The sequence below is a fragment of the Capra hircus genome, chromosome 22 (genome assembly GCF_001704415.2).
Source record: "Capra hircus breed San Clemente chromosome 22, ASM170441v1, whole genome shotgun sequence".
NCBI classification, from domain to species: Eukaryota; Metazoa; Chordata; class Mammalia; order Artiodactyla; family Bovidae; genus Capra; species Capra hircus.
This window is the reverse complement of record NC_030829.1, coordinates 11,360,909-11,387,393: the sequence shown is the minus strand read 5'-3', so window position 1 is coordinate 11,387,393 and position 26,485 is coordinate 11,360,909. Positions and strand designations below refer to the sequence as shown.

General features: G+C 44.7%; 1 protein-coding gene and 1 pseudogene across 1 annotated transcript in view; one reads left to right on the top strand and one right to left on the bottom strand.

Annotated features, from left to right (window-relative positions):
• DLEC1 (deleted in lung and esophageal cancer 1) overlaps positions 1-17,644 on the bottom strand; it is a 90,420-nt gene extending 72,776 nt beyond the window's left edge. Inside the window, exons 1-4 of the mRNA XM_018067178.1 lie at positions 17,067-17,644; positions 15,900-16,050; positions 1,716-1,826; positions 14-207 (exon numbers count right to left, since the gene is read on the bottom strand). Of these exons, the coding sequence (XP_017922667.1) occupies positions 14-207; positions 1,716-1,826; positions 15,900-16,050; positions 17,067-17,462 (852 nt within the window). The 5' untranslated portion in view covers positions 17,463-17,644. The remainder of the gene's footprint in view (positions 1-13; positions 208-1,715; positions 1,827-15,899; positions 16,051-17,066) is intronic.
• Positions 11,637-13,912, top strand: LOC102168214 (annotated as a pseudogene).

The window sequence follows — 26,485 nt, the reverse complement described above, 5'->3', positions numbered from 1 at the left end:
GCTTCAAACTCACCTTGATGGCTGCTCTGGATGTGAGTTTGGCCTTAAAAGACGAGTCCCACGTGAGGCTTTCCATAGTATAGTCCGTTTCCTCCGCAGACGGAGAGGACATCTTCCTGCATGTGGGCTTCTTGGTCAGCTCGTTCTTTGGGATGGAACGTTTCTCAGAACTAAATGTCTGTTTTGAATATCCAGGGACAGAGACACCTGTGGCACCAGGAAAAACATGAAGTTACCAGACCCAGGGGAAGAGGTGACCCATCCAAGATGACTAAATGAAATTATCAAAGGCACCGCTAGCTTCCTTTTCTAAATGTTTATATTTCCCACACCAGATGTATTAAATAATCGCCCTTCAGCAACTCAGTTACTCCTGGAACTTACTCTGTATCCTTGAGACTCTAGGGTTCATACTGTATTATCTGTTCACTTGTCCAACATGGCCAGGAACAGGAGAGGCCCACGGTCACACATACACATGGACACATACCGCACACGTGAACACGCCTTTTAAAAGGCTCACATGAGAAATCAAAGCTTGTATTAGCTTTGTAGACTGTAAAATCATCTCCAAAAGGTTAAATGAGGATATTCAACGTTGCCAGCAGTGAAACTGGTACCATCATGTCTCCGAGCACAGTGCCAGGTGAGTGCTCAATAACATCTACTCAGTACTCTGCAATGACCTATATGGGAACAGAATCTAAAAAGAGTGGACTATATGTATGTATATACTGACTCACCTTACCATATGCCTAAAAATAACCCAACACTGTCAACCAACTATACTCCAATAAAATTGATCTGAAAAAGAAATAGAACCAGATCTCACAGGGGGGAAAAAAAAGTCCTCAGTACATGTGAACTCCATCCTTATTTACCTGCCTAAGATAGTATTTGAAAGTTGGTTGGAAACCAAGTGGCTGAGTATCCCAGGTACTTGGTTTTGCTTCCTCTTTCTGGCCTCACCTGTCAGCATGGCCCAGGCCATCAGTTAAACTCTCTCTTCATCTACATCCTCAATTCTCTGGACCCCCATCCTCCTACCCCAAAGGCTTTCTTAGCTCCAAACCCCCAAGAGATCATCAGAGTTCCACTGACTGGGGCTGCTGACGAGCTTATCTTTGGAGCCTGGCACCACCAGGCTGCCATCCAGATGTCTGGTCACAGCATCTACCCGGTGATGCTTCCAAAACATTACCTTCCTGCTTAAGCCCACAAGACAGCTTCCCACCCCACTCATTCTCAGAGGGTCTTGCCTCCCACAGCGCAGGAAACTAGCCCCGTATCACATTCACACACACACAGCCTTCGTTGCTCCCAACCTTCTCTCCACACTCAAAGTCGCTCCTGGCCTGTAAGGGGTATGCAGAACCCCTAGGTCTGTGTTCTGAGCCCATGAGACACTTGCTCCCTTGCTCGTCTGTCTGCAGATCTGCCCTCTCGTGATTCATTCAACTACATTTTAAAATAATTTCACATCTTGTCGTTGGGCAACTGACTAGGATATCATCACTTTGAGAATCTGAGACTTTTATCTCGTAGGAGTTAGTAAGCTAGTGAGGAAGTGGCATGCTCAGAGCTGGCCCTCTCAATAGCCACGATCAAAAGATCTATGAACAAGGAAATGGCACAAAGGTGGCTGCTGTGGTCCTGCTACTAAAGAACTTCCCTGGAATGGTGTCAGAGGCTCGAAGGCAGTACAGACGCATTACCTTTAGGTGCAGAACAAAATGGCACTGAGTCACTGTAGTAATCATTCGGGCAGATCAAATGGTGCTTCCGTAGCAACTCGTTGTCCACACACCATCTGAAGATGGTCTTCACTACACAGAAGGGAAAGAGAAAAGCTGTTTCGAGGCAGATTGATGTCAAAGAAACTACACTCAAGCTTTCTTCATCCTCCCAGCCTAAACCACCTAACAGAATTCTTCAGTGGTGATTTTGAGATTTAAGAAACTCATCAGTGAGTATTTTAGTTGGTCACTTACAAGAGGCCAACCACTGGGCAAGGCTGTGTTGTGGTATTATTTAAGCCAAAATATGGTTACTCGCAGAGAGATCAATAAAAAAGCGTTAGGAGAAATAGAGTAGATTGATGGGTGGCCCCAATTTTTCACTCTTCTCTGTATCCAAGTGAGTGTGCAGTTCTTATTACTAGAGACAGAGCCCACTTCTTCACCCCTGATGTTGGCCGTATGATGTGCTTTGACCATGAGATGCCGGCAGGATTTTGAAAGGTGCTTGTGCAGCTGAGCCTTCCCTCTTGTGTCTTTGCCATCGTCATGAGAAGAGCTCCTGGCCCTTCACCCCGGACCTCAGCAGGAATCCACGTGGAGCTGACCTGAACCCAACATGCAGCAGGGAACCATGTTCAGCTGGACGCGCAGCTGGACGTTGGTCTAGCCAGCTAAGCCCAGCTAGATCAGCCAACCACCAACCGACCAGCAGACACAGGAGAGGAGATCTCATTTAATAGAATGGGAAGTTGATAAATAACATCTTGGGTTGATGAGCACGGAAACAGTAGAAAAGGTATATTATTGAGAGGCTTCCAGAAGAATTAGAGCTAAAAATGGCCATGTCTGGCAAGTGGCCTGAAGTTGGGAAAGGTGAGGTGGAGATTTTTTCCAACAGACTTCTTGAGCAGTGTTAGATTTGTAGCAAAATTGAGAAGAGGGTACAGAGGTTCCCCATGCACTCTCTGCCCCCACACATGTACAGCCTCCCCCTTTATCAACACCCCTTACAACTAAAGATCCCAACACTACACACCATTATCACACGAACCCTGAAGTTTCTATTAGGATTCACTCTTGGTATTCTACAGTCTATGGGTTTGGACAAATGTGTATTGACATATGTAGGTGAGGATTTTTTCTATTTTATTAGAAGTTTTTCTAAACTATTTGATTTTTTAAAACCATGTACACAGGACTTCCCTGGTGGTCCAGTGGTTAAGACTCTGCCTGCTGATGCAGGGAACATGAGTTCAATCCCTGGTCCAGCAAGATTCCACAGACGATGAGGCAACTAAGCCAGTGCGCCAAAACTACTTAGCCTGCACTCTAGAGCCCACGAGCCACAACTGCTGAAGCCCGCATGCCCAGAGCTCGTGCTGTGCAACAGAACGCACAACACGGAGAAGCCCACGGCACTTCAACTAGAGAGCAGTCGCTGCTCACTCCAACTAGAGAAAGTCCGAGTGCACCAACAAAGACGCAGCACAGCCAGAACCCCCCAGCAAACAGGTGGGGGAACAGTGGAAACAGGGACAGACTTTATTTTCTTGGGCTCCAAAGTCACTGCAGGTGGTGACTGCAGCCATGAAATTAAAAGACGCTTGCTCCTTGGAAGAAAAGTCATGACCAACCTAGACAGCATATTAAAAAGCAGAGACGTTACTTTGCCGACTAAGGTCCGTCTAGTCAAAGCTTTGGTTTTTCCAGTGGTCATTTATGGATGTGAGAGTTGGAACATAAAGAAAGCTTAGTGCTGAAGAACTGATGCTTGTGAACTGTGGTGTTAGAGAAGACTCTTGAATCTCTTGGACTGCAAGGAGATCCAACCAGTCCATCCTAAAGGAAATCAATCCTGAATATTTATTGGAAGGACTGATGCTGAAGCTGAAACTCCAATACTTTGGCCACCTGATGCAAAGAACTGACTCATTTGAAAAGACCCTGATGCTGGGAAAGATTGAAGGAGGAAGGAGAACGGGAAGACAGAGAATGAGACAGTTGGATGACATCACCATTTCAATGGACACGAATTTGAATAAACTCTGGGAGTTGGTGATGCACAGGGAGGCCTGGCGTGCTGCAGTCCATGGGGTTGCCAAGAGTTGGACATGCCTGGGCAACTGAACTGAACAGCCAAACCACCCACCCCTCAAAAAAAGAAAAGAATCATGTGCACTACTACTTTGACAAAAATTAAGGAATAAATAGGGCGAATGGAAGACTTGAAAGTTTTCAAGCTTTGTTGATTGTTAACAAACATGGTGCTTTAAGAGGACTTGCTGAGATTCCCCTGATGGCCCAGGGGTTATGTGGACTGCAGGGGGCACAGGTTACGCTTCCACTGCAGGGGAGGCAGGTTCAATCCCTCCCTGGGGAACTAGGATCGCACAAGCTGCTGCAGCCAAATAAAGGGGAGGCTGTTTGAATGTAGGGGATTACAGAGTGGGAGAGAGGTCAGGGAATTAGTGCATCATGAAGAACTTCAGCCCACAGCACTGAAGCAAGGGGCTCTTAGGACATGATCTGGACTCTCGCTATGAAACTCAAAACTGCTCAGTCATCTGCCCGCTCCTGTTTCTGGAGAACAGGGGCTTCCTTCCAAAATTCACCAAGAGCCTCTCATTGATCCATCCCAGAACCACAGCTGAAAGGGTCATTCTGGGCAAATGTGGATCCCAGGCCTCTCCTCTGCAATACAGAGCCCTCAGCAGGGAGTGGCAGCAATGCCAAACTGACCCAGTCCAGCCCAGTTCCCAAGGACTTGGCAATGGCCTATTTGAAATATTAAAAGATAAGATAAAGCTTCCAGAAAAACGGCAAAGGCCATGTGGCAAGGAGATGTATCCTCTCTCTCCTGATACAATTCCCTCCAAGGTCCTCCCCTAGGCCGTGGGCAGTTCCCTGTCTATAGGAGCGGGCTGGTGGGGCGCAGCTTGTTATCAGGGCTTTGGGAAATCTCTCTCCACATCAGGTGTGGACGGTGGACCAGGTGAGCCTTGGACACCCTGCACTGGCCTTATGACCTCTTGTAGGAAGGGTGGGCTTCCTACATGGACCCTGCCCCTGAGCATGGGACTGCAAGGCATTGGCTGCTCCCTTTCCCAAAAGATAATTCAGATAAGACACCAGCAAGGAAAGGGAATGAGAGCACAGAACATTCTGCAAAACTCTGATCTTTCTCCCTCTGTCTGGAGAATTTATACATGTTTTCCACCTTGTGACATTTGTATTAACAAAGAGAGAAAGGTTACTTCAGTACCTCAAATAACAATCACCTTCAGGATCAACCATCCAAGTTACAAAAGAGGTTCTTGGGACACCACTCTCTACCCTGAGAAGCAGAACCAGAAAGGTGTCCAGGGAACTGGATTGAGGTCTCTACTTCTGCTATTTCTGAAATAAAAAAGAGAAACCTTCCCAGCAGAAGGCTGAGAAACCAGGGTGGATAATGTCTGCTTATGACCTAATATTGCATACTAAGTCACTCAGTCGTGTCTGACTCTGCGATCCCATGGACTGTAGCCTGCCAGGCTCCTCTGTCCATGGAGATTCTCCAGGCAAGAATACTGGAGTGGGTTGTCATTTCCCACTGGGGAATTTCCTAACCCAGGGATCGAACCCACGTCTCTTAAAATCTGTATTGGCAGGGGGGTTCTTTACGACTAGCACCACCTAAGAAGCCCATAACTTAATATTATCTTGGGTAAAAAAATAAAATGAAGGTCATTGGGAAATGCTCTTGGCTGCTGTTTATTTCCCAGTTCTCAATGTTTTATTCCACTCTCCTTAAAAGCAAACAAACAAATAATTATGTAATCTCCCCTGATCTCTAGCCAGAAGAATCCTTCCAAAGACAGGGACAGGATCTGACTCTGGGGACTTGCCAGACAGCAGGCAACCAATAAATCCTCCCGAGACTCCACCACCAGTCATCTCTGCCTGAATCCACGACTGAGGGACGGGGTCTGGCAGCTACATGACTGCTGCGGAGAAGGGGGGACAGGAGACATGGAATCTGCACGGGGTGCTCACTGTCTCACGGGGCTGAGCTTCAGCGAGGGCAGACCTGCCAGGGGACAGGGCCCCACACACCCTAGGGGAAGCCATCTACAACCGTGTGACACTGTGCATGGAAAACAGGCCTTCCCCCTCCTCCTGACAGCAGACAGACAGGGGCTTTGACAACAGACACAAGTTCAAAGCTGGGTCCCAGCCCTTTTGAGCTGTGGGAATTTAGGGAATCATCTGAGCTCCTCTCTCAATTCCTATACCTGTAAATGGAGAGAAAACCTATCTTGCAGGGCTGTTGGAAGGATTCCGTGGAATAACATTTGTGAAGCATCTTACCCATCATCTGGTCCCCAGCAGGACCCCATAAGTGTAGAGCTTTCTGAAGCCACTGTATTTTCTACTTCTCCCTCCCTGCAGGCCACAGACATGCCAGGTCTCCTCACCCTAAAAGCACTGTCTCTGCTGCCCTGGAAAATGATGATTTTCAGGGATGCAGGATGACAGATCAAAGTCTTTGGGGGAATATAAGGTACCAGGACTTCTTTTGAGAAATGGCCAATTCCAGGTCTGGAGCAATAAACACACAAGATGAACCTGGAACATCCAATCGTTCCAGAAAGTAAGGAAGTTTACCATAGGCAACCAATGTTATGCCAATAGTCAGGCATCACCTTGAAAAGGCTCCAAGCGGCTAAAGATGGGACAATCTGAGCATCAACAGGACAATAAACATAACTAGTCATGAAATCCATGAGGAAAAAGCAACCAACCAACCAAACCTTTTTACTCATCTTTGGAAGATGTTATGGAAACCAACTCATTATTTTTAAAAACTGGCAGATAAAGGGAAAGAATTAATTCTGCTCCTATCTTGGGGTAATCAGAGTCATCACAGAAAAGTTTCTCTTTACAGTATTGCAGTACCATTAGCTTTATAATTTGTAATCCCTAATGAAACAATATATCTAGGCAAAAACTGGCAGCATCATGAAAACAAGAGATATCAAACACTATGCATCTCCTGAAGGGAGCACACAGCACCATCTATGAACTGGGCTCTCCCTTTCTCCTCTCAAAAGTTGAACTTAAATCTCATAAAGTCTCTAGAAATAACTAGTGAACTGCAAGGAATACAGGGATCATAAGAACAGGTTAAATGATACCACAATGGTGAAATCAGCAAAATCCAGACTATAGACAAATGCATAGAAAAAAATGACCCAGTTTCTTTGACAAAAAAAATTTACCAAGTATTGTCAGAGAGATGGTAGACTGAAAAGAGTTCTTAGCACCGCTGGTGTGGGGATTTGATGAGTAAAACGCACACTGGTCAAATCTGAGAATACCTCTCCACAAAATACTAGTCAGTTACAATCTAACATGGAGAACTTAACGTGGAGACACGAAGGTGACCAGGTGATCAGGGCTAACATCACTTGTGCCTCCTGATGTGTGGTAGTGAGAGGAGCCAAGTGCTGGGGGGCTGGAGCAGCCAGCATCATCTGTATGGTGCTGCTCCAAGCGTGAATTGGAGTTTGGTCACGAGGAAACATTAGAACCACCTTACAGAGTGAAAGGCTTCTCAAGAACTGTCAGGAGGGACTTTCCTGGTGGTCCAATGGCTAACACTCTGAGCACCCAACGCAAGGGGCCAGCGTTCGATCCCTGGTCAGGGAATTAGATCCCACATGCTGCAACTAAGACCAAGTACAGCCAAAATAATTTAAAACAACAACAACAACAACACTGTGAAAAGAGAGGATCCTGGGGAGATGGACGTACAAAGCACGGGGACTCTGTCTCTCCACCCCGGCGTAAGTTGCACTAGTAGAATCAGTCTAATTGAACTACTCTGTAACTATGGCGTCTATTGAAGACTTGTACTTCCAGGGGCAAGCCTGGACAGGCAATTGCAGTGAAATTAGCATAGGAGCAGCTCCCACCCCTCACTCTCAGTCCCAGGGCAGGCATCTGTGCATGTGTTTCTGGGGCAACCTACACACAACCCGTGACAGCCTGGCTGACCCAAAAAGCCTGTCCTCCACGTACCTGGGATCTGGGCTCTGACTGCCAATGACCACACAGGTGCAGGCAAAGAACCGCCTCCCACACTATGGTATGCCCCTCCTCCTCCAGGTGGAAGTGACTTCTAGGGACTTCAAATGGCTGGCACCCCCTCCTTCATCTTTCTCTTTTCCCTCTTTTGAAAGCCAGATATTAGAGACTAAGACCTTCAAAAACAACTGCAGATTAGGGAGAAATCAGAACATGACCACATACACTCAGGGAAGGGTTCAGAAAAGAACCTTAAGATTATAGCTCAGGCGGAACCTCAGCACAGACAGCCAACAGTAACTAACAAACAAAACCAAAAACAATTACAAAATAACCAGCAAGCTCTGTGGAAGGGGGAGAATCTGATTTCTAAAGTCACATAATTATTAGATTCAATGATTAGTTTCTAACAAAAAAAAATTGAAAACATACAAAGAAATGAGAAAGTATGGCCCATTCAAAGGAAAAAATTAAATCAACAGCAACTGTCCTTGAAAAAACTGACCGCAGTTATACTAGGCAAAGGCTTAGAACAACTCTCTGAAGACGCTCATAGAGCTATTAATAAAAGAACATGTGGAGAATATCAAGAAAATGATGTACAAAAAACCCCGTAAATATCAACAGGCAGAAAACCTATAAGGAAGCTAAAAAGACATGTTGGAACTGAAAAGAACACTAACTGAAATGCAAAGCTAATTACTAAAGGGATTCAAAAGTATATCTGAGCAGGCATGAGAGAATCAGTGAACCTGAAGATACAAAAAAAAGGAAATTATTGAGTCAAACGAAAACGAAAAAAGATTGAGGAAAAGTAAAGAGAGCCTAAGAGGCCTGTGGGACACCAGCAAGTGACTAACATACCCACCGTGGGAGTCCTAGAAGGAAAAGAAAGGGGAAAGGGGCAGAGAGGGTATATCTAAAGAAATAATGGCTGAAAACGGCCCAGATTTAATGCAATACATGAATATAAAGATCCAAGAAGCTCATGAATTATAAGATGAACTCAAAGACTCATATTGACACGTTATAATTAATCATTTGAAAGACAAAGAGAGAGTCTTAAAAGTAGCAAGACAGTAGTGACTCATCACATTCAGAGATCCTCAATAAAGTTGTCAGTACACTTTTCATCAGAAAATTTGGAAGCCAGAAGGCAGTGGGTCAATATATTCAAAGTGCTAAAAGGGAAAACTATTAACCAAGAATCCTATATCCAGTAAAAACTGTCCTTCAAAGGGATAGAGAAATTAAGACATTTCCTGATAAACAGAAGCTGAGGGTGTTTGTTACCACTAGACCTGACCGGCAATGCTCAAAGGAGTTCTGTAATGTGAAATGAAAGGACGCTAGACAGTAACTCCAAGCCACATGAAGAAATAAAGATGTCAGTAAAGGTAAATACATGGATAATCATAAAAATTTTCTACATGATTTAAGAGACTAATATATTTAAAGGGAAAAAAAAACTATTAAAGCTAAAACAAAAAAAAACCAAGTTCAAAGTTATGTGCTAAGTTGCTTCAGTCATGACTCTTTGTGACGATAGCCCATGGACTGCAGCCTGCCAGGCTCCTCTGTCCATGGGATTCTCCAGGCAAGATCACTGCAGCAGGCTGCCATGCCCTCCCTTCTCCAGGTATCTTCCCAACCCAGGGATTGAACCTGAGTCTCCTATGTCTCCTGCACTGGCACGCAGGTTCTTTATCTCTACTGCCACTTGGGAAGCCCCCCAGGCATACAGTAGTATAAAAAGTTAGTATTCTATTAAGCCAGTATTATCACAAAAGTTAGTATTATAGTGACTTTGGTTTGTAGCTCCAAGTCTTTATTTTCTACATAATTTACAAGACTAACGGATTAGTTGGTATTTCTGGGCACACAATGTATAAAGATGTAATTCTGTGACATCAACAACCAATAGGGCTGGGGATGGAGATGTAAAGAAACAAAGAATTTTGTATTTATTGAAGTTAAGCTGGTATAAATTCAAATGAGAATGTTATAATTTGGGGCTCTTAAATGTAATCCCTAAGGCAACCACAAAGAAAATAGCTGTAGAATATACTCAAAAGAAAATTTAAAAAAGGAAATTTAAACATTTCACTACAAAAACTGACTAAATACAAAATAAGACAGTAACACTGAAGAACTGATGCTTTTGAACTGTGCTGTTGGAGAAGACTCTTGAGAGTCCCTTGGACTGCAAGGAGATCCAACCAGTCCATCCTAAAGGAAATCAGTCCTGGGTGTTCATTAGAAAGACTGATGCTGAAGCTGAAACTCCAAAACTTTGTCCACCTCATGTGAACAGCTGACTCATTTGAGAAGACCCTGACATTGGGAAAGATTAAGGGCAGGAGGAGAAGGGGACGACAGAGGATGAGATGGCTGGATGGCATCACTGACTCAATGGACATGAGTTTGGGTGAACTCTGGGAGTTGGTGATGGACAGGGAGGCCTGGCGTGCTGCAGTCCACAGGGTTGCAAAGAGTCAAACACAACTGCATGACTGAATTGAACTGAACTAATGCAGGAGATGAGGGACAAAACAGATACAAGACAAAAAAAACAGCAAAGTGACAGAAGTTGCTCCTTATGAGTAATTGCTTTGAATGTAATTTTGGCTTTCCTGGTGGCTCAGATGGTAAAGAATATGCAGGAAGTGCAGGAGACCCGGGCTCGATCCCTGGTTCAAGAAGATCCCTGGAGGAGAAAATGGCAACCCATTCCAGTATTCTTGCCTGGAGAATTCCATGGACAGAGGAACCTGGTGGGCTACAGTTCATGGGGTTGCAAAGAGTCGGACACGACTGAGCGACTAACACTTTCTTTCACTTTAAAGGTACATACATTCAACTCTCCAGTCAAAGACAAAAACTGGCAGAATAGATAAAAATACATGATCCAACTAGATTGCTGTCTACAGGAGACTCACTTTAGATCCAATGACTCAAATAGATTGGAAATGAAAAGATGAAAAAAGATTTCTATGCAAATAGTAATCAGGAGAGGAAGTGGCTATAATAATAGAGGAAAAAAAAAAGACTTTTTAATCAAAAAAGGTTACAAGCAGCAAAGAAAGCAAAGAAGGACATTACATACTAATAAAAGATTCAACAGAGCAAGGATATATAATAAGCATCAACATTTACACGTCTCATGACAGATAATCAAAATAATGAAGCAAAAAATGACAGATCTGATGGGAGAAACAGACAGTTCTATGATAATACCAGTTGGACACCACAGTACCCATTTATAATAATAGAAAGAGTTAACAGGCAAAAGACAAGTAACGAAAGAGAGGATTTAAAGAACCCAATAGATTAACTAGATCCAACAGGCATATAGAACACTCTATCGAACAATAATGGCATACACATTCTTCTCAAGTGCATTTAAAGAATGAATATCAATCCTCAAATTTTTCACAAAAAAAAAAAAAAAAACTGAAGAGGATGGAACCCTTCTTATCTCGTTCAAGAGGCCAGCATTACCCTGATATAAAGCCAGATAAAGACACTACAAGATTACAGCCATTACGAACACTGATGCAAAAATCCTCACAAAATATCAGCAACATACTGAAAGGACAGTTCACCATTATCAAGTGCGATCTGTTCCTGTGAACAGATCGATCAATGTAATACACCACAGCAACAGAACGAAGGGGAAAGAGTCCCATGATCACCTCAACTGATACAGAAAATTGTATGAAAAACTTCAGCATCCTTTCATGAGTAAAAAAAAAAAAACACAAAGAACTAGGGACAACCAGAAACTATTTCAACATAATGAAAATCATGGATGAAAACCCATAGCGAATGTCATACTCCGTGGTGAAAGACTTAAAGCTTTTCCTCTACGACCAGGAACAAGGCAGGGATGCCTGCTTTCACCATTTGTAGTAAACATAATGCGAGAAGTTCTAATCAGAACAACTAGGCGAGAATTAAAAGGCATCCAAACTGGAAAGGAAGAAGTAAAATTATTACTGTGTGTGGATGATATGATCTTATAAGTTGAAAACAGTGGGATTCTCCAGTGGCTCAGAAGTAAAGAATCTTTCTATAATGCAGGAAACGCAAGTTTGATCCCTGGGTCAGGAAGATCCCCTGGGGGAGGGCAGGCAACCCACTCCAGTGTTCTATTTTTTAAAAAATTCATTTTTACTTGTTTGGTTGTGCCAGGTCTGATCTTCAATCTTCACTGCAGAATATAGTAGTTGCATCATGTGGGATCTAGTTCTCTGACCAGGGATCGAACCCAGGGGCCCGTGCATTGCAACCTGGAGTCTTAACCCCTGGACCTCCAAGGAACCCCCACTCCAGTATTCTTGCCTGGAGAATCCCAAAGAGAGAGGAGCCTGGTGGGCTACAGTCCATAGGGTCTCAAAGAGTCGAACATGACTGAGTGACTGAGCATGCACATACACAGAAAACACTAAAGATTTCATACACAAAAATCCTCTTTAGAACTAAGAAGTGAATTCAGCAAAGTAGCAGGACATAAAGTAAGCACACAAAAATCTGATGCATTTTTATACACTAAAATGAACAATCTGAAAAGGAAATTATGAAAACAACTCCATTCCCAAGAGCATCAAAAAGGATACGCTACTTGAGAATTAACCATGGAGATCAAAGATTTAAATAACAAAAAATACAAAACTTTGCTGAAAAAAAAAGTGAAAGAGGACATAAATGGAAACACATTCCATGTTCATGGATTAGAAGAATTCAAATTGTTAAAAATGCCAATACTGGGACTTCCCTAGCGCTTGAGAATCCACCTGCCAATGCAGGGGACACAGGTTTGACTCTTGCTTCGGGAAGATTCCACACGCCACAGGGCAACTAAGCCCATGAGTCACAACTGCTGAGCCGGCACTCTGGAGTTCCTGTGCTCACAAGAGAAGCCACTGCAAGGAGAAGCCCATGCAAGGAGCCTCTCTACAATTAGAGAGCAGCCTCTGTTCACTGCAGCTAGAAAAAGTCGGTGCACAGCAATGAAGAGCCTGAGCGCCAGGACAAAGACCCAGTATAGCCAAAATATTCTTTTAAAAGTGTCAATACTACCCAAAGCAAAATATGGATTCAATGAAATCTCTATCAAAATCCCAATGACATTTTTAATGACAGAAATAGTAAAACCCATCCTAAAATCCATTATGGAATCTCAAGGAATATCCGATAGTCAAAACAATCTTGAACAAACAAAGCGGGAGGACCCACCCACACTTGCTGATTTCAAAACTTACAAGAAAGCTACCGTAATAAGAACATAGTACTAGCATAAGTGGACACAGAAACCAATGGAATAGAATAGAAAGCCCAGAAATAAACCCTCATACATATGGTCAAATGATTTTTGACAATGGCGTCAAGGCCAATCAATAGGGAAAGGACAGTCTTTTCAACAAACGATACCAGGAAAACTGGACATCTTTATCTATAAGAATGAAGTTGGATCCTTCTGTAACACTATGTAACTCAAAATTAATCAAAGACCTAAATCCAAGATCTAAAATCCAAGACCAACACTTAATAAACTCTAGGAGAAAACACAGGGCCAAAACTTCACAACACGGCATTTAGCAATGGTCTCTTAGCTACAACACCAAAGGCACAGAAAACAAAAGAAAAATCAACAAGTTGGACTTCATGAAAATTAAAAATTGTGCATCAGAGGAAAAGCGCAACCCACAAAATGAGAGAAATATTTTCAAGTCATATATCTGGTAAGGGATTAATAACCAGGATATACAGAGAATCCCTAAAACTCAACAACAATACGATGGATTAAGAACAGGCTTGAGGAGTGCTCTGCACGCCCTCGCTGCTGCTAAGATCAGGCTGGCCGAGAGAATCGCAGCCTTCCTCAAGAATGTCTGTGCCAAGGAACTGGTGCTGGTGGCATCCTTCACCAGTGGGGGTCTCCCTGTAATTCTGCCCACACTCAGCCCCAACACCAAGTACTTGGTCATGATCAATGGGCCATACCCTAAAAGTTCCCAGTGCCCCTCTAAGACGATGGCAACATGCCCAGCTACCCTCAGGACCCCTGGGGCCCAAGCCTGGAGTGGCTGAAGAAACTGTGAGCTTCTCCATTGACAGGGAGAGGTCCTCTCCCCAATGGTTCCCAATAAATATGTGAAATGTGAAACCCCCCCCAAAAAATGGGCTTGAAAAGACATTTCTCCAAAGAAGATACACAAATGGTAAATAAGCACATGAAAAGATACTAAAAATCACTCATCATCAGGGAAATGCAAAATTAAAACCAGAATGAGGTACCCCCTCACACCGATCAGGATGGCTACACACCCCTCCCCACACACACCCACCGCCATCGAAAAACTAAAAAGTAAGTGTTGGTGAGGGTATGGAGAAATGGGAATCCTGTATACTGTTGGTGGGAAAGTAAAAATGGTACAGGCACTGTGAAAACCAGTATGGTGGTTCCTCAAAAAATTAAAATAGTACTACTATATGATCTAACAATTCCCCTTCTAGACACAAAACCAAAGAACTGAAAGTGGGATCTCAGAGGGGTATTTGTACGTCCATATTCACAGCAGCATTATTCACAACAGCTAACACCTGGAAGCAACCCAAGAGTTCATCAGCTGATGAATGGATAAGCAAAATGTAATATACAAGCACAATATTATTTAACGTATGAAGGAAGGAAATTCTGACACAGGCTACAATATGGATGAACCTTGAGGGCATTACACTAAGTGAAACACGCTAGCCGCAAAAAGACAAACACTGCATGATTCCACTTATATGAATACTACTTAGAGTAGTCAAAATTACAGAGACAGAAAGTAGACTGGTGGTTGCCAGGGGCTGGAGGGACGGAGGGACTGTGAAGGTATTTTTAATGGGCATATCAGTTGTGTGAGATGAAGAGTTATGGAGATGGATGGTGATGATGTTTGTATAAGATAATGAATGTATTTAATACCACTGAACTGTACTCTTAAAAAGTTAAGAGGGTAAATTTTATGTTATGTGCATTTTACCACAAATTTTATTTTATTGTATTTTAAATTTTTATTTTTACTTTATTTTACTTTACAATACTGTACTGGTTTTGCCATACATTGACATGAATCCACCACGGGTATACATGCATTCCCAAACATGAACCCTCCTCCCACCTCCCTCCCCATAACATCTCTCTGGGTCATCCCCGTGCACCAGCCCCAAGCATGCTGTATCCTGCGTCGGACATAGACTGGCGATTCGATTCTTACCTGATAGTATACGTTACAATGCCATTCTCCCAAATCATCCCACCCTCTCCCTCTCCCTCTCCCTCTGAGTCCAAAAGTCCGTTATACACATCTGCATTTTACCACAAATTTTAAAACCTGGGAGAAAACTCAATGGTCAAGAACATAAAAGACAGGAAAAGTTCAAAGAAGGGTCCCAAATGAAAAGTCTAAAACTGAGAAATGACAGTGGCATGCAACATGGCTCCCTAGACAGGATGCTAGACCACAGAGGGGAAGCGGGGGCTGTGGAGCAGCAGGGAACACCTGCGGGCCATCTGCGCACTGGAGGATAACACTGCCTCAACGCTGACTCCCTGGCTTAGGGGGCTGTGTGCTGGCTATGCAGGTGAGACTCCCTGCTCTGGAGACATGCACACTGGCGTGTTCTGATAATGAAACAACACTGGTGCCACTCACTCTCCAAACACGTTAAAAAAGACTAGAGAGGTTCTGTGGGTTGCATTTTTACTTTGTTGGTAAGAGTCTTTTGATGCACAATTTCTCATTTTCATGACATCCATTACCTGGTGGCTCAGACAGTAAAGTGTCTGCCTACAATGCGGGAGAGCCGGGTTTGATCCCTGGGTTGGGAAGATCCCCTGGAGAAGGAAACAGCAACCCACTCCAGTACTCTTGCCTGGAAAATCCCATGGATGAGAGGAGCCTGGTAGGCTACTGCCATGGGGTCGCAAAGAGCCGCACACGACTGAGCGACTTCACATTCTTTCAATGAGGTAACACAGTAATATATTAACAACTGGGGGGTTAGGGTGAAGGGCATAGAGCAGCTCATCATACACACCTGGAGGCATCTTGATAAAGGGCTCAAGGAACTGTACTTTGGCCTGGTGCATGGCCCGCTCTTTCTCCGCAAGGGCCCGTGCACGGGCCTGAATGATGTGTCTCTCCAACATTTCAACTTCATCCAGCCGCTGCTTATAGAGCTCCCGAATCTGGCAGGTGGGTGATCAGATGCACAGAAATACAGTGAGATGACTCAACCTCACCCGAGCAGCACTGTTTCCCATGAAGCACAGAACAATCACAGAACTGCAAAGACCACCTGGTCTAACCAGACAGATCTGAACTCTAAGACCCACAGAGGGAAATGGCTTAAAGCTTTTACAGTAAAGTCAGGAACAGTGCCAAGTCTCAAATCCTGCCTCCTGACTACTGGCTTCTTGGTAAAGAGGTCTGTCATCCAAACTCTGAAATACCAAATGCAAGTTAACACACCACCTGTGGCAGACAGAGGGTTGTGTCACTCAGGATAGAAGGACTTGCTGCCCAGCTGCAGGGAGCATAGTGAACTGGTGATAGGTCGAAAGCCTCCAGCTGTCGACCCCTTCAGAATTCACCTCAGCCGCTTGAAAGCACTAAGCTGAGACTCCTTTAAGAAAGTCGTGGGCAGCGTGGCCAGCAGTCAGCCTTATCAGAGAGGACTCAGGACAGCTGCTCTCCTCCTTATACAGATAAGGAAGCAGAGCTGGTGTTCCAGAGACTGGGCATGCTTCCTAAAATCTGGGCATGGATGCCTCTCAGTGGTTAAGATTGTGGTTTGTGACACAAAGACCGGCACCCCAGAGCGGACGTGACTTTCAGCTTTATCATCTCCAGGAAAACAACTATTCTGCTTTCTGTCGTTTCACTTACGTGTGCAATTGTCTGTGTAGAGATGTAAAGAGATAGGTGCTACAGTTATACACCTTATGTGTGGAGTCTGTGTATTTGCCTAAGAGCGCGTACAGAGTGTCCTTCCACTACAACGTAGGATATACGGCGGAACGGACTTGGTCTGCTCTTTCCCAGCTGCGTACCCTGTGCCTGGAAAAGCGGCTGCACCAGACAGGGGCTGACACTTGCCGAGTGGCTGAGTCGCGCCCTGGGTCCCCAGCACGGCCGCAGATGCGACCCCGCCATCCCCTGGGTGAGCACGCGGAGAAGCGAAAGGGGCGCGGTACCCTGTTACCTGCTGCAGCTGGTCCACGAACTCCTCGTGCCGCGCATCCTCGCTGCCGCGGGCCTTGATCAAATTCGAGCTCACCTCCTCCCCTATCACCTCGGCGGTGTACAAGTTGCGGAAGACGCCGGTGAGCAAGTACGAGATGTCTTGGGTGCGCAGAGAGGTGGGGCGCAAGCGCAGCAGTTGCGGCTCGGGGAGCGGCGGGAGCGAGAGCTGCGAGACGAGGTGGCGCCGACCCCCGAAGCCATGGTGGAAGGACTCGGAGTAGGCGAGGGAGGAGAGCCAGGTGGACTGGCTGGGGCTGCGGATCCGGGCCAGACGCGGGCTGGGCGTCCACGTTGTCCCGGCGAAAGCGTAAGATCCAGACTCAGCCGACTGCCGCTCTCGCTTTCCAGTCTCCATGGCAACTGAGACGCCGCTAACTACCTGCGGCACTCCCACTTCCGGCCTGCCTCTTCCGCTTTCCTTCTGTTTGAGGGTGCCATGAAGCCGTCATCCGCAAATACGCGCACAGCGGTATCGCCTTTACTAAGATGAGCTTAAATAAGTTAAATAAGCAGGGTGACAATATACAGCTTTGATGTACTCCTTTTCCCATTTGGAACCAGTCTGTTGTTCCATGTCCAGTTCTAACTGTTGCTACCTGACCTGCATACAGGTTTCTCAAGAGGCTGGTCAGGTGGTCTGGTATTCCCATCTCTTTCAGAATTTTCCACAGTTTATTATGATCCACACAGTCAAAGGCTTTGGCATAGTCAATAAAGCAGAAATAGAAGTTTTTCTGGAACTCTCTTGCTTTTTCCATGATCCAGCGGATGTTGGCAATTTGATCTCTGGTTCCTCTGCCTTTTCTAAAACCAGCTTGAACATCTGGAAGTTCACGGTTCACACATTGCTGAAGCCTGGCTTGAAGAATTTTGAGCATTACTTTACCAGCATGTGAAATGAGTGCAATTGTGCGGTAGTTTGAGCATTCTTTGGCATGGCCTTTCTTTGGGATTGGAATGAAAACTGACCTTTTCCAGTCCTGTGGCCACTGCTGAGTTTTCCAAATTTGCTGGCATATTGAGTGTAGCACTTTCACAGCATCATCTTGCAGGATTTGAAATAGCTCAACTGAAATTCCATCACCTCCACTAGCTTTGTTCATAGTGATGCTTTCTAAGGCCCACTTGACTTCACATTCCAGGATGTCTGGCTGTAGGTGAGTGATCACACCATCGTGATTATCTGGGTCGTGAAGCTCTTTTTTGTACAGTTCTGTGTATTCTTGCCACCTCTTCTTAATATCTGCTGCTTCTGTTAGGTCCATACCATTTCTGTCCTTTATTGTGCCCATCTTTGCATGAAATGTTCCCTTGGTATCTTTAATTTTCTTGAAGAGATCTCTAGTCTTTCCCATTCTGTAGTTTTCCTCTATTTCTTAGCATTGATCGCTGAAGAAGGCTTTCGAATCTCTTCTTGCTGTTCTTTGGAACTCTGCATTTAGATACTTGCATCTTTCCTTTTGTCCTTTGCTTTTCGCTTCTCTTCTTTTCACAGCTATTTGTAAGGGCTCCTCAGACAGCCATTTTGCTTTTTTGCATTTTTTTTCCATGGGGATGGTCTTGATCCCTGTCTCCTGTACAGTGTCATGAACCTCATTCCATAGTTTATAGGGCACTCTATCAGATCTAGTCCCTTAAATCTATTTCTCATTTCCACTGTATAATCATAAGGGATTTGATTTAGGTCATACCTGAATGGTCTAGTGGTTTTCCCTACTTTCTTCAATTTAAGTCTGAATTTGGCAATAAGGAGCTCATGATCAGAGCCACAGTCCACTCCTGGTCTTGTTTTTGCTGACTGTATAGAGCTTCTCCATCTTTGGCTGCAAAGAATATAATCAATCTGATTTCGGTGTTGACCATCTGGTGATGTCCATGTGTAGAGTCTTCTCTTGTATTGCAAAGTACATCATGAGAAACGCTGGGCTGGAAGAAACACAAGCTGGAATCAAGATTGCTGGGAGAAATATCAATAACCTCAGATATGCAGATGACACCACCCTTATGGCAGAAAGTGAAGAGGAACTAAAAAGCCTCTTGATGAAAGTGAAAGAGGAGAGTGAAAAAGTTGGCTTAAAGCTCAACATTCAGAAAATGAAGATCATGGCATCTGGTCCCATCACTTCATGGGAAATAGATGGGGAAACAGTGGAAACAGGGTCAGACTTTATTTTTCTGGGCTCCAAAATCACTGAAGATGGTGACTGCAGTCATGAAATGAAAAGACACTTATTTCTTGGAAGGAAAGTCATGACCAACCTAGATAGCATATTAAAAAGCAGAGATATTACTTTGCCAACAAAGGTCCGTCTAGTCAAGGCTATGGTTTTTCCAGTAATCATGTATGGATGTGAGAGCTGGACTGTGAAGAAAGCTGAGCACCAAAGAATTGATGCTTTTGAACTGTGGTGTTGGAGAAGACTCTTGAGAGTCCCATGGACTGTAAGGAGATCCAACCAGTCCATTCTAAAGGAGATCAGTCCTGGGTGTTCTTTGGAAGGACTGATGCTAAAGCTGAAACTCCAATACTTTGGCTACCTCATGGGAGGAGTTGGCTCATTGGAAAAGACTCTGATGTTGGGAGGGATTGGAGGCAGGAGGAGAAGGGGACGACAGAGGATGAGATGGCTGGATGGCATCACCGACTCGATGGACATGAGTTTGAGTGAACTCCAGAAGTTGGTGATGGACAGGGAGGCCTGGCGTGCTGCGATTCATGGGGTCACAAAGAGTTGGACACGACTGAGCCACTGAACTGAAGATGAGCTTAGGTTGAGGACCAACAGAGAAAGGGTTAATTGGCACAGCCAGGTCCTTCTGGTTGCAAAGCGTCTCCCTTTTTCATCTGCCCATTCTCAAATTTTTTCAGCATTTATTCATTCATTCATTTAATATTTATTGTGTAAGGAGTCTCTTTCAGGTCTGTGCTGGGAGCTGGAGGTACCAAAGGAAGATGCTGCTTCCACACTCGCAGAGCTCAGGGGTTTGAGGCAGGGTGGGGAAGTTGGTGGCCTGAATGAGTGTGTGAAGTGTGGGGAAGTGGGTGTGTAGGTTTGTGAGGTATGGGGAAGTGTGTGTGTGTTTCTCTAGGGTGTTGAGTAGGTGGGAACAGGTAAACAGTTGCAGTTTAGTGGGTTATGGTCAAGGTGGAGAAAATGTTTGTTGTCATGGAACCACAAAGGACAGGAAAGTAATCAGTCTACAGAGAAAGCAAGTATAATAGTGGGTTTTGGGTAGAAGTGAACAACAAGCAGAGATTTAGAAGAATGAGTAGATTCACCATCATTAGTGATCAAGAAAGTGTAAATTAAAACTACAATGCAGGGACTTCCCTGGAAGTCCAGCAGTTAAGACTTCACCTTCCAGTGCTGGGTGTGCAGACTGGATCCTTGGTCTGGAAGCTAAGATCCCCCATGCCTGGTGGCCAAAAAAAATCAAAACAGAAACAATACTGTAATAAATTCAATAAAGAACTAAAAAAAAAAAAAAAAGCCTCCAATGCAGTACCTCTACGTGCTTAGTAGAATGTCAAGAAATTGAATAAACAAACAGGTGAACAAACCAACTGAGTGCTGGTGAGGCAACTCAATGTCATATATTGTGACAGGAATAAAAACTAGTATGCTGTGCTGTGCATGGTTGCTCAAATGTAGCCCACCAGGCCCTCTGTTCATGGGGATTCTCCAGGCAAGAATACTGGAATGGGTTGCCCTGCTCTCCTTCAAGAGATCTTCCCCACCTAGGGATCGAACCCAGGTTCCCCGTATTGCAGCCTGATTCTTTCCCATCTGAGCCACCAAGGAAGCCCAAGAATACTGGAGTGGGTAGCCTATCCCTTCTCCAGGGGGCTCTCCCTGACCCAGAAATCAAACTGCGGTCTCCTGCATTGCAGGTGGATTCTTTACCAGCTGAGCTACCAGGAAGCCTATAAACTAGTATAGCAACTTTGAAAAACAGTTTGGCAGTTTCTTATGAAGTAACACAACAGTCCCACACAACTAGGTGTCTTTCCAAGTGAAATGAGAAAGTTTGTGCCTACAAAACCCTGTACAAAGATGTTTATAGCAGCAATATTCATGATCTCCCAAAAGTGGGAAAAAAACAAATGTTCTTTCTACTGGTGAAAAAAAATAAAAATTGTTGTACATCTATGCAATGGAATACTCTCCACAACAAATATGAAACAGACTAGAGATACACGTGACAGCATAGAAGAATGTCAAATTCATTATGCTGAGTAAAAGAAACCATTCTCAAAAAGGCTACACATATATACTGAATGAGTCCATTTATAGGATACCCACTTATAGAAAATGCAAGCCAGAAAACACACCAGTGGTTACCAAGAGTTGGTGATGGGAGCTAACGTTGGCTCCAAGGAGAATGAGGGAATTTCTTGGGGGGATGGAACTATTCACCAAAAAGGGTACATTTTACTGTATGTAAGTTATATTTCAATTTTTTCAGTGAAAAAGTAAACCAGTAGGAGTAAGCCAGGAGAGAAGGAAAAAAGGCACACCATGTGGAAGGACCCAGTTGAGCTAAAGCCAGGAGAGGGCCACACATATGGGTGGAAATGAAAGAAGTTCAGGGGTGGAACTCAGAGAGTGGAGGAAAACTCCTAGGCAAAGGATCATAAGTGGGTTTGCAGGCAACGTTAGGGAATTTAACCTTTCTTCTGAGGACAGGAGGAGGCCATCAAGGGTCTGAAGCTGGGTGTGTGGTGATCAGCTGTATGTTGTACTGAGATCACTCCGGTTGCTAGGAAACAAAAGACTGGTGGAAATAGGAGGCAACAGGGAGCTCGATCAGGAATCTCCCACTGGGGTCAGGAAAGGGGAAGGATGCTGGGATTCAGGTGAGAGGAACAGATTGGAGATGGAGTTAAAAGATGGGCTTAAGACTCAAGGATAGGTGTAATGGGAGTGACAGAGAAGAGGGGCCAAGGACGACTCCCACCCATCCTATGTGTGCGATCAGGTGGGTTATGAGATCATCCACCGAGGTGGGGACAGCGTGCACTTGTCAGCAGCTTTGACATCACAGTGACTCATCCTCGCCATGGCGCGACTGCTGCTCACAGGTGGTACAAACGTCCTCTTCTTACTACTGTGTGTCCTACAGCCTGAAACCCACTTCCTGAGATGAGGCCCAGGATGCTTGCCCACGTATCTGGGCTACTTCCTGTTCTCGTGGTTGGGCCTGCCTCTTTCACCTCTAATTTCTGGTATTGCTTCCATCCTCAGAGCTGGGAAGCCAGGGCCCCTGTTCTAGACTGTGTACTTGAGAGCATCCTGCTCTCACTCTCCTGGAGCTGCACCCTCGCCCGAGTGAGGAGGCCACGAAGTCAACATGATGTGCCCCATGCCTGTGCAAACATTGTGAGCCCACCAGCAGGGCCTGTGCAGGCTCTTTCTTTAAGGCCTTCCTCTCCTGGCTGACTGGTAGCTACAGTAAGTGGTAGTGCTGGGAGGGGTGGAAGTGGAGAGGGCACAGGCAAATGGGCTGGTCTGTCCAATTGTTCACAAACATGTGAGCCTCCTCCTGCCCCCACTGTGCAGTAAGGAGCTCGTAGAACCATCTGGGTGGTGGTGGGGACTCTGTTGTTCTAGCGTTAGAAGTGGGCCTGTCCAAACCGGGTGGTCTCCCCAGCCCCCTTCCCTGCCCTGCGAATGACAGGACAATGGATTCTCGCCATTACCTTTACATCCTGCCTCCAAATAGCCTCCGAGAAGGTCACAGAGAGTCTGGCCCAGCCTGAGAGAGGCCTCCCCCTTTTCTCTGACCTTCCCACCCTCTGGCTTCAGCCCCCCTCAGCTCTTTCCAGGCCAAGATCTCCAGGAAAGCTCCAGTTACTCCTCTGTGCTCATCGTCCTTGACTTTTCAGCAGTATTTGGCTGCCTGGTCCCTCTCAATAAATCTGTTCACTCACTCCCCACTTCCTTCTGTGCTTCCCCATCTCCACCCTCTTCTCGCCCTTCTACTTGAATCTCCCTGCCTGATAAGCCGGATTCATTCCTGTTGCTGTGCCCAGCAACCACTTTCTGTTTGCTCTGTGACTAACTGAATGGTCCCAACCCTGCGCCAGTAGTAAAGGGCGCCAGCCCCCTCATCTATGAGAACTTGGCCAGCACAACGGGAACTTCCCTTCTTCACTTTACAACCTGTTCTGCCGACCAGAATTTGTGTTTGCTTATCTCTGGGTTCCCACACATTTTTGACCTTTTACATATTTTTTTACCTTTAAAGTCAGAAAGAGAAAGACAAATACCATATGATTATCACTTGTATGTGGAGTCTAAAATATTACACAAATGAACTTATCTACAAAAAAGAAACAGACTCATAGATGTAGAGAAAAGACCTGTGGTTGCCAAGGGGTGGCAGGGGAGGGGGTCAGAGAGTGATGGACTGGAAGTTTAGGGTAAGCAGATGCAAACTATTATATGTAGAATGGATAAATAACAAGGTCCTACTGTACTGCATAGGGAATTATAGTCAATATTCTATAAAACCATAATGGAAAAGAATACAAAAAAATGTGTACATGTGTATAACTGAGTCAATTTGCTAAACAGCAGAAATTAACATTGTAAATCAACTCTATGTCAATAAAAATTCGTTTTTACTTTTCAATTTCAAAAATTATATATCAGTATGGTAAAAATTCAAATAATACATAAAAAATAAAAAGTATCTTCCTCTCAATCTCTTTACTTGGGTTATTTCTATATCATTCTAGCTATTGCTTCTGCCTATACAAATGAAGTACTTATAAAGATTTTTTTTAATTTTTAAAAAGCACCAATGATATTAGACATTATATATATATTGTCCTGCAATTTGCTTTTTTTCACTGCAACTCAAAGATGATGGATTGTTTCGTTTTGTTTTATGTTTAAAAGGTGGAGGGGAACACACTGTCATGGAAATATCAAGTTATTCTAGACTGTGTACTTGAGAGCATAAGTCCTGGTTAAGCAGGAGTTAACCGGGTCCCTGCTAGTGAACTTTACCTTATATAATGTTTACATACATAATATACAGATGATACAGAATTAAAATTTCTTGGCCAAGAACTTCCCTAGTGACCCAATGGCTAAGGCTCCATGCTCCAAGGCAGGGGGTCCAGATTCAATCCCTGGTCAGGGAACTAGATCCTACAGGCTGCAACTAAGAGTCTGCATGCTACAATTAAGGCCCAGAGCAGCCAAATAAATAAATATATTTTTTTACTAGAAAATACAAACCTTAAAAAATTATAAAAATAAAATTGCTTGGCCAAAGCATATATATTTTTTAAATATTTGAGATATTGTCAAATTGCCTCTCAGAAAGATTAGCCAGAGTCGAGAACTATGTGAAGGCTTATGGGCATTTTCAACATGCTCTGAACCATAGCCCAGAGTTTAGCTCCAGCCCACCTTCCCCTCTAAAACTCCAGACTTGTACATCCATCTTGTACCTGACATCTCACCTTGGCTGTCTGCAGTTACCTCAAATGTAATGCGTCCACAACAGAGCACCCGCTCTTCCTCAGCCATCCCCATTTCAGCTTCTGGGAACCACCTGCTTGCAACGGTCCAGACCAAAAACCTAGAGTCCTCCCTGACTCCTCTTCTTTTCACAGCCCCTACTGTTCAGTCCTGCTGGCTCTCCCATCAGAAAGTATCCAGACTCCTCCCATTTCTTATGACCTCCGCCCCCACCACTGGTGGCTGACCCACCATTCACTCTCACCTGAATTATTGCAAGAGCCCCTTTCCTGGCCTCCTTGCTTCAGCCCTGTTCCTCCACGATACTCCCCGACCAGCAGCCAGAGTGATTCTTTTAAAATATGAATCAGGGACCTCCCTGGAGTTCCAGTGATTAGGAGTCCACCCTTCTGCTGCTGACTAGGATTCAATCCCCAGTCAGGGAACTAGGATCCTACAAGCTGTGGGGTGGAGAGAAAGAAAAAATTTTAAAAAGTAATCTTAAAAAATAGTACAAATGCTCCTGTGGATTAATGTTCCCCTATGCATACAGTCTACTTAGGCAGAGAGTTAAACAGTTCATTTGAAATTTTATATAATTAATATATCAAATTCTAAGACCTCTAGTTATCTAATATATTCTGTAAATCCAAGAAGTGCTCAAATATATTGGCAAAAATTAAAAAAAAAATAGTACAAATGAACGGATTTACAAAACAGAAATAGAATTACAGGTGTAAAAAACAAACATGCTTACCAGTGGGGAAAGGTGGGGTGGGGGCAGGGTAAATTGAAACATTGGGACTAACATACACACTACATATATATATAAATAGCATAGATATAAAACAGATAACTTAATAAGGACCCACTGTATAACACAAGGAACTCTATTCAGCACTCTGTAATGACTTATATGGGAAAAGACTCAAAGAGTATATATAATATTGATTCACTTGTGCTGAATACCTGAAACTAATACAACATTGTAAATCAACTATACTCCAATAACACATTTTTAAATTTTTAAAATACAAATAAAAAAATATGAATCACAACACGTCCCTTTTTTACTTGAAAATGTCCAAGTGCTCCCCATTTTCCCCAGAGTAAAAATGGCAGCCCTTAGCAGGCCCGTCGGAACTTGGCTCCCATTACTTCTCTGCCCTGTCTCACTCCTCTCTCCCCGCCTCTCTCTGCTGCCACCACACCTCACCTACCCAAGTTTGTGTTTCTGGGGGAGGGATTGGGCAGGGCTGGCTCTGAAGCATGTCTGGAAAGTTGGCATTCTTGGGTTAATCTCTTGCCTCCCCAGGGTAGTGGTGGGAGGGGCCAAGGGAAGTGACTTAAGGTGGGCACAGACGGTAGGTCTGGCCTGTCTCCAAGTCGTCCCAGAAACCTCCCCCTACACCCACCCTCACTCACACAGGAAGGTCAGCTGGGGGTGAGATGCCTGAAAGTCCACCATTAGACAACTCGTCTCTGGGCAGGCATGGCCCCTGGATCTCAGGGGCATCCTGCAGAGGTAACTAACTTGAGAGCTGGATTTTAGGGGGGCAATTTGGGCACCTGGCCAGGGCTGGGCACACAGAGGTCCCTGGTTATTTAGGGCAGAGGGAACAGATTCCAGCAACTGCAATTCAATGCAAAGCCTCTTGCTTGGCTCCCCCAGCCCCTCCACACACAGACACACTGAACACGCTTACACACAGTAGAAGTAATCAAGTAGAGGGCCTCCCACCCGGCAGAAGGGATGGGCAGACAGCAGAGGAGAGAAGAGAGTCTTGGGGAGCTGCTGACCCACAGGTCAGAGCAGCAGCCTGGCTTCTCTGAGCAGGGCGTGGCCCAGCCCTCTTTTCTGACTGAACCTGGCTGCATGTGCCAACTCTGAGTCAGCCATGCC